Consider the following 8,917-nt stretch of genomic DNA (forward strand, 5'->3'; position numbering starts at 1 on the left):
GAGAAATTGAAGCAACCCTACCATTTGGTGAGTGGTGAATTTTCATTAGCTTCTGCTGTTTGTCTGTGCCAGAAATTTATAATAAAATATTTATAAAAAAAAATAACATATGTAGATTAAAGCGTGCAGATGCATGTTTACGTATAGGTGTTTATTAGACCGCTGCCGAAGTGCATTTGATATCACCGGAGCAACGAGTGACGTATTGCATTAACAGTGTTTAATATAATTTACAACAGTGAAGCATTGTAGTTGAATAGCACCGAAAGCAAAAACCACAAACAAGCATTACAGTTCGTTGCTCTCAACAAAGCAAACAGTATGTTACATATAGACTCTGTTTTGATCCCTGTAAGGCAATGCAATGTAAACTATTGTAAAGCTATAAAGCAACGGGTGCATCATGCACTTACTGTCAAAAGTGCAGGGTACATGTGTAGAAAATATCATAGTCGATTTCAAAGCTGCTTTGGACAGCGGCTATGCCTAAATTTGGTATCCGCGCATAACTAACAGCATTGTGTGTTGGCATTAACATTGTTCAGAATTTAAAGACAGCGGCTACGCTGGTTAGGTCATGTCAACGGAATGTATGAAAACACTCCAGCTCTGAAAGTATTTCACGCAGTACCCGCCGGTTGAAGCAGAGGAAGAGGAAGACGTTCGAAAGACCAGGTGGAATCTCCAATTGGCGCCACATTGCAAAAGTAAGAAACGACTGGCGCTCTGTTGTTAACTCGGCTCAAGATCCTTGGTTATGTGGATGGGGATCACATCAGCACAATAGCGCCCAAAAAGTTCCTGGAATTCATCAGAGTGCTGGGCTTTGTGAACATATTGGAAAGCGGTAAGGGCGCAATAGACCTAAGGTCGTGTTGCAAACATCAATTAATTTATACACTATACACACTATTCTAATAATATCTTTGATCTTTTCATTTTAACTGCTCTCTTTTATCTGAGCATGATCTCAGACTAGACTAATTGTACCTTTTTATAGTCAAAAGCTAACTAACTGTAAAAATTCGTACAAATTTGGATCTAATTACTTTGAATATTACCAGCAAAAGTTTACTATATATGCGTACCGGTTTGTATGTTTGGAGATTTATAAACATACATATATTGTATGTATTAAAAAGTCATGACTGGCATTTATGATTATCTAATCGACAAATTGATAACCGAAACTCTTCACGCATTATTTACGCAACGTGCCCTATTATCAATGTATATAAAAAATATACTTACAGTAATCTTAATTTTGGTGCCCAGTGCTTTAAACTATATAGCTCAATATTTAATATTTTATTGTTGTATGTTAGATTTTACGACCGATCTCCGAAAATAATTGTATAGTTAAGACCTCTATAATATGCAAAAGCACGTGAAGTTCGGACTCATGTATGGTCAAAACGTCTTGAGCCCATTTCAAGTATGTGTAGGCAATTTATTCCAATTTCAACTAGTTCCACTGGATGACTAAAGGTATAACATCTAAATCCTTGCAGATTTAATTTCGCAAAGGCGGTATCATTAAGAAAGAAATGTCTTACCTTCTCATTCGAGTTTTTAAGTAAAACCTTATAACGCTATTAATTGACTTTGAATACCGATAGAAAAGTTGATGTAAAGCAACCGCCAGTAGTACGCCTTAAGAAGACAACTTAACGGGGGCATCAAATTTCTGGTGCCGCAACGTTCAAGATGTGAGAAAAGGGCTTCGGTGATAATTGTGTGTCGCGAGCAAGTGTTTTTGATTGGTACAAATTATTGAGTAATGAGGGTCGAGAAATCTTCCAAGGAAAGTTAAAAGCACGATGGGTTCCAAAATCACTCGATTTTTTCGAGAAATAGTCTCGCGTTAACCTCTGTGAAACAATGCTTTCCGACTACATGGATGTCATGAAACGTATTATTACCGGCGATGAGTCTTGGATCTATGCTAACGACTCATAAAAGACGATCAATCGACCAAATATCATGGTAAAGGTGAGGAGAAAGCAGTAAAAAACCACGTCAAAGTTCGACAAAAATCAATGCTATGTGGACAGGAACTTTTACCATTATTTCGCTAACAGTTATTGGTGTTCCGGAGAATCAAAGAGTAAACAGCTTTCGTAATAAATCATTCTATGGTCCAGCTAATACTTATACTACCTCAAATAGTCCGAGCAAAATACGATAAAATTGACAAAGTATGATAAAAGTTCCTTGGAGAAAACAAAACAATTGACAGCTGTTGCATGACAGTCATTTTTCATACGCACGGTATATGTGTACGACGTGATACAATAACAAATTTAATTGTCAAAAACAGCAAGTCATTATGACAGAATTATTAACATAGATCAAACGTGATACGCCAGCTCTCTTCAATCTTATACTCTATTAGCGAATGACTAGATTAAGCGAGTGCAAGACAAATTTTTAAATAGAACTTCGCTTACTCTCTTAAAATCAATAAAAATCACTGAAAATTTTCTACCGAAGAAATGTTATCTTATCTCTTTATATCATAGCACTGATTTATTTTTATACTCTCGCAACATGTTGCACTGAGTATTTTGGGTTTTGTTCACCTACTTAAAAATAATCGAGATAGATATGACGTTATACACACATATGTATATATGAATGATCAGAGTGACTAAACGAGTTGAATTTTAAATGATTGTATTTCCGTCCGTCCGTCTGACCATCTTTCAGCACATGCAAGCGATAAATTGAGTCGAAATTGAGATATCTTAATAAAACTTTGTTGACATGTTCCACGACAAAAAACTAAGAACGAGCAGCATCATCGAATCAGTGACATTTCATTTTACCCCTGAGATTGTATGAGGACATTATAGGAGCCCGGTTCAAAACTACATGATTGCCATGGCACCGCCCTCTATTAGATGAAATCACATATCTCGAAACCCACTCGACCGATTTCAATGAAACTCTGTATCTAACATTCCTCTGTTACAATGCGAAAAGTAGTGAAATCGGACTACAACTACAAATAAAACCTAAGTCGAAGTTGATGGCCTTCAATATAAGACAAAAAGATGCCAAAATTGTTTGTAATTTATTTATTATAATTTTATTATTTCGTCGAATAATCTTCAATGCTTTCGCAAAATTTTTAAAATCAAGTTTTGCCAGCTCTCAAAGGCATTTGATTCTTGCTAGTTGCGAAAGCATAGGTTGTTCGGTTATACCCAAATCTAACTTTCCTTACTTGCTTGTAGCATATTAGCAGTAATAACTACTGTGTCTGATACACGCTCTTCTCTAGAGATTTCACAAATATATAGAAATAATTAGTCCGGTTTTGAGCAAGGCATCTTTTGCTTATTCATTGACCTTGAAATAGCATATGTATGGGTGTTATGGAAGACATTTGAACTTGAAAACATTATGGTTAGTCATTTCGCTACACTCTAAAAAAACAAATATTTTAATCGTAATTGAAAAGTTCACACAGCTTTGACTCCTTTCATATTTTTTCAATTAAAAGTATTAAATTTGAAGTTAATCAGTTCTATCAAATAAAACCCTTTATATTATATTTTTGAGCAATAAAATAATTTTCACAACACCGTTAATTCTTAAATTACGGAAGGTACGACAGATAAAGGTAGTCATGTCGAATTTGAAAGCCAAAGGAATTATATATACAATTTTTATACACTTACCAGGCTATTTGAAATTTACCACGATGTTTGTCATATACAAAAGAAACTTCGGAGATCTACATTATATGTTCAGTGTGACAAGCTAAGTTAATTTATCCAAGTCATCTGTCCGTCTGTAAATATGCGATATACATATGTAATCTCTTGGTTTTGAGACGTTGATCTGCTCATTTGCCGCAACGGCTGATAATAGTTGTTTTTTTAATTTGCTAAAAATAAAAATCTCGCAGTACTATGATAAAAAATTTAAGGAGATTCGGTTGGAATATACATATTTTTTTTAGATTTTGAGTGAGTAAGTGAAGCTACACTCTTTAAACCTGTTTTTTTATGGACGAAAACTACACTCTTTAAACCTGTTTTTTTATGGACATAAACTTAGTTTGCCAGATTAGTTGTGAAATCGTTTATTCTGGTCACTCTCTAGTTGATAAGCAGTGTAATCCTCTCTTTAGAAGCCTTTGCTGGCGCAACTCTTTCGATTTCTAATTGCTTGTAAGAGTATACATATGCACATATATCAGCTATTTACAACGTATTATGACTTGCAATTTCTTTTTTTAATTTAATTTGTTGGTATATTTTAATAAATATAGCTTATATGACTACACCACACAGAAATGCTAGTCATGCAACAACTTTTTTTTTAAGTAAGCTTAGTTTAAATATGCAGTTTAATATTCGTAAATACATACATATCGTCACCCAAAATCCCAAATTACGTTACATCAAAAAAAATTTAAAATCATTGTCAGATATAATCATCAATTTAACCACTTTATAACCAAAACTCAAATTTAGTGGTCTCAATATCACTGGTCTCTTTTATATCGTTTTTCTTTCGCCTGTAAACTTATGAAAAGTGATGTTAGGTTATTTTGGATTTTAGTTCACGATATATACGTTAAGATTTTTGGGCTTTCTATATTTTGAACCCAACTATGTTACTGGTGCCTTAATACAAATCTTCTTCATTAATATAAATAGTATAATTTATCTTGCATCAGTGGAAACTCACTGGCAGATAGAAAAGTGCGTAGTTCATTAGTTAATTTGTATGGTTCTTGCACTTCTTTATCAGTTGATTTTACTGTGTAGCAAGTATAAGGAAACTATAAATATTAATTAATTACATTTATTTTAAACTGATCGACAAGAATGGCAACTAAATAAATTAAATACATATATACAAGAATGATGCAGTATTAACACGCATCAATATTAAGCATAAGGGATGTTAAGAAGAGAAAATCTTGAAAACAATTAAAATTAATTTTATTGCAATTAATTAAATAATTTACAATTAACGAAATACTTATGAACTTACATATATTTTCATATATATTTTTTGAAATTTATTCGCCCAAAAGCGGTCTCACAGTGATCTCGTGCACCTGCATATGCGGTGGTGTGGAGAGTGTAAACATAATGCAGCTCGAAATATCCTCCGATTTCAGTGTTGATATCCCGGAGTTTTTATATTATTCTGGCACAATTTCCGTATCCGTTAAACCAGGACTAACGCTCTATAAGACAAAAGATAATATATATTATTGCATATATATATATGAGAAAATAAGTAGGATAAAGCCGGAAAAAAAGCGAAAATTCGAAATGATATAAAAGTATGTGTGACTAAAGATATTTGTCATCTTTTCATATGAAACGAACTGTTCCTTTTTATTTTTTCATATTCTAAGAAGAGACTAATTATACCTTTTGTACTCGAAACCCTCCAAACAAACAGAAACTTAAAAAATTCTACAAAAGAGTTATTTCTTTTATATATAGGATAAGAAATAACTATTATATCTCCAATTATACGCTAAACATATTCATACGGAACTAATTAACATTCAATTATATTCTAAAAATATCTATTTAATATTTATTCATAATTGAACTCATAGATAATGTACATATCGTGAGCTAAAATAAAAAGTAACTTATCATCAACAAGTTTACAGGTGAAGGGAATGCGATATAAAAGGGACCACTCATATTGAGACCACTAAATTTGAGTTTTGGTTATAAAATGGTTATATATTGGTTACTTTATCTGACAGCGATTTTCATTTCTTTCATCATAGCGATTAGTATCAAATTTTAACACGTGCTCATTAAATATATTTTTTAGTAACTAGTTGAAGATTTTTTCTCATTAATAAATATTTTCTTTTTATAAACAACTCAAGTAATATGTAATAATGTTACTCGCCAAGTTAATAGCCACAGATGTCATGACGGGACATTTATTCCCATCTTATCAACACTTGACAATCGAAACATCATGAGCATATATACATACATATATATATTCATGCTCATTCATTTCTACAAAATTACCATCACATATTCAGAAAGTTGACTTTTCAAATTTTAAAAATTCCCGCGACAAAATTATTATTCTCAGAAATTTTTTTTTTATTTTTATTGAAAAAATTCCAAATTTTAAATCACTATATTTAATCGTCTAATTGTGATAATCAAACTTTGTCGCAGACATTTTTAAAGTTTGAAAAGTTAACTGTATGATGTTTGTTTTTGAGAAACGAAAATTAGTTGGTGATACTTTTGTTTGAATAAAAAAACGAAAATTTCTATGTTAAACGCATCGGAACTTAAAAACCAAATAGCGACCCCTTACAGATAAGCTACAGCGCCTGGATTGAGGGAAGATTTTTTTTTTTTTTGTCAATCAGTTACATTTGAGGGGGTAGGAGTTAAAGAAAAAGATTCAAAATTTTGTTTGAAGCACCCTAATATTCATATATGTATGTATATTACATATTTATATCTTAACAAGTCATATTTACATATACATAACTGTTATACAAAATATACTTACAGTAATCTTAATTTTGGTGCCCAGTCCTCTAAATTCCTGACGCAATACTTACATGAGAGCGGTTACTGCATACTTAGACGGGCCATAAACATTTAACACCGATGGCTCATTGCTACCGTATATCACATGTACATTGTGACCTGTGATACTATTAACAAGAACCACATGACCATCAAAATTACGTTCTTTCATCGATTTGAAGGCACGCTGTGTCCAATATACCACGCCATTCTTATTGATAAGAATATCGACTCCTCCCAATTCCTTGATGATCCAATCGAATGCCGTGTCAACGGATTCCTGTGATGAAGGTTTCTTGGAAAGTGCGATATTTGCAAGTCATTTGCGAGGGAAGTCGTATTATCTGCGCTATTGGTGTTCAATTTGCGGCTGGGCTCAACATGCAGTTCACTGGTTTACTAAAGAATTAAAAACCTAGTGTTTTTGTGACCTACTTTGTTGTGGGGGTTTTAGCCGGTATTTGATCGTTTGGTATAGATTGTCGAAATTGTTTAGGAGAAGCTGAAGCATCTCTTCCTAAGAGTAGCACATTTGTAAAATTAAAGCTGATATGCTTTGTATCTAACATCAGTTATACAAGTGAGCTAGTTGGAGTCAAAAGAAATCGCCTAAACAAAATTGTAATGTCTTCTCTACAAATATGAAATCTATTTCGGAGATATTGACGACTTTTACAACCTTTAAGTTAAAAGTTTTAAATTTGGAGACAGTTTTACCAAACCTTATAATATATTTTTAGCGAACAAATGTTCAAAACGCAAATAAAGAAGTGCACTTTTCTATCAGTTGATTTTATTCTAATTTAATTTAATTAAATTTCCAAAAATTCTCTTCTGAACATCGCTTTTGTTTAATATAGTGTATTTTTCAACTGTAGCATGTGCCTGTATTTTATATAGTTTCCACTCTTGCCGATAAGGTTGAAATAAATGGAATTAACTATTATTTATAGTTGACTGTACTTGTTACAACATTAAATCAACTGATAAAGAAATGCCCTTTTTTAACTGCCAGTAAGTAATGCATATTTTTTAATTTATTCTCCCAAAAGCGGTTTCACAGTGATCTCGTGCACCTGCATATGCGGTGGTGTGGAGAGTGTAAACATAATGCAGCTCGAAACATCCTCCGATTTCAGCTTTTTAATCTCATCGCCCTTATATTGTTCTGGCACAATTTCCGTATCCGTTACACCAGGGCTGACGCTCTACAACACAAAAGATAATATATAAAATATACATACATACTTGTATAAGAAGATAAGTAGSATATAGCCTGAAGAAATGCGATAATTCGGAATGAGTCCGTGTTCAGATGTAAAGGTATGTGTGACTAATTATATTTTTCATCTTTTCATATGAAACGAACTGTTCCTTTTTTATTTTTTCATATTCTAAGAAGATACCTTTTATACTCGAAAACTTCCAAATAAAAAGAAACTTTAAATTCTGCAAAAGAGTTATTTCTTTTGTATACTAACATTTAAAGGAAACCTTGAAAACAAGGATAATCTTCAATTATACGCTAAACGTATTCATGTGGAACTAATTAACATTCAATTATATTCTAAAAATATCTATTTAATATTTATTCATCATTGAATCCATAGATAGCAATCATGAATCATGAATCATGCACTAAAATGCAAAATAACGTATCATCAATTATTACAAGTTTACACGCGAAGGGAAAATGATATAAAAGGGACCACTAGATTTGAGTTTTGTTTATAAAATGGTTATATGTACATAGGTTATCATATACTCATATTGTGTTGAGACAAAACTTTAGTTTTGTTTATAAAATGGTTATGTACAGGTTAACATACACTCATATTATATTGAGACAAAATTTTAGTTTTGTTTATAAAATGGTTATTTTATGTGACAGCGATTTTCATTTTTTATGATACGTTGTTTTGCRTTTTAGTTGACGATATATGTATATTTAAAATTTCATTTCGTTCCGGTGAATATTTTCGAAGTTACATACAAATTTGAAAAAGCGTTTCAGAGTATTTCGCCAGSACGTTTCGCCACRATAACGTATCATCAAAAAATCCGAAATCAAATCACAAACATAATATTACATATGTTCAAGGTTTTCAGGTTCTGCACTCAGATATAAACCAGTTTTAACAAATATTAAAAATTTGTTTCACTCATGTTCCATTTTWTTTCGTGTTTCATTCATGCCACTGTAAATTTCCGAAAATGTTGTTACGTTATTTTGCATTTCAGGTGACGATTTGTAAAGTGCATGCCAAACGCACGCGTTTTTCTCAAAATGGTGTTTTCATAGACGGTGAGCAACATTACTAGCAAACGGCTAAACCGATTAGTCTCAAATTTTAACACGAACT

The 8,917-nt window shown here is 32.2% G+C and overlaps 1 protein-coding gene and 1 pseudogene across 1 annotated transcript in view; both read right to left on the minus strand.

Moving 5' to 3' along the window:
- Positions 1-4,999: 4,999 nt before the first annotated feature.
- On the minus strand, positions 5,000-6,873 carry LOC108966703 (annotated as a pseudogene).
- Positions 6,874-7,173: 300 nt separating this feature from the next.
- LOC108966776 (farnesol dehydrogenase) overlaps positions 7,174-8,917 on the minus strand; it is a 13,468-nt gene continuing 11,724 nt past the window's right edge. The window contains exon 3 of the mRNA XM_018929822.1: positions 7,174-7,762. Within this exon, the coding sequence (XP_018785367.1) occupies positions 7,592-7,762 (171 nt within the window). The 3' untranslated portion in view covers positions 7,174-7,591. The remainder of the gene's footprint in view (positions 7,763-8,917) is intronic.

The sequence above is a fragment of the Bactrocera latifrons genome, unplaced genomic scaffold, assembly GCF_001853355.1.
Source record: "Bactrocera latifrons isolate USDA-ARS-PBARC rearing strain unplaced genomic scaffold, ASM185335v1 scaffold_17, whole genome shotgun sequence".
In the NCBI taxonomy this organism is placed as follows: domain Eukaryota; kingdom Metazoa; phylum Arthropoda; class Insecta; order Diptera; family Tephritidae; genus Bactrocera; species Bactrocera latifrons.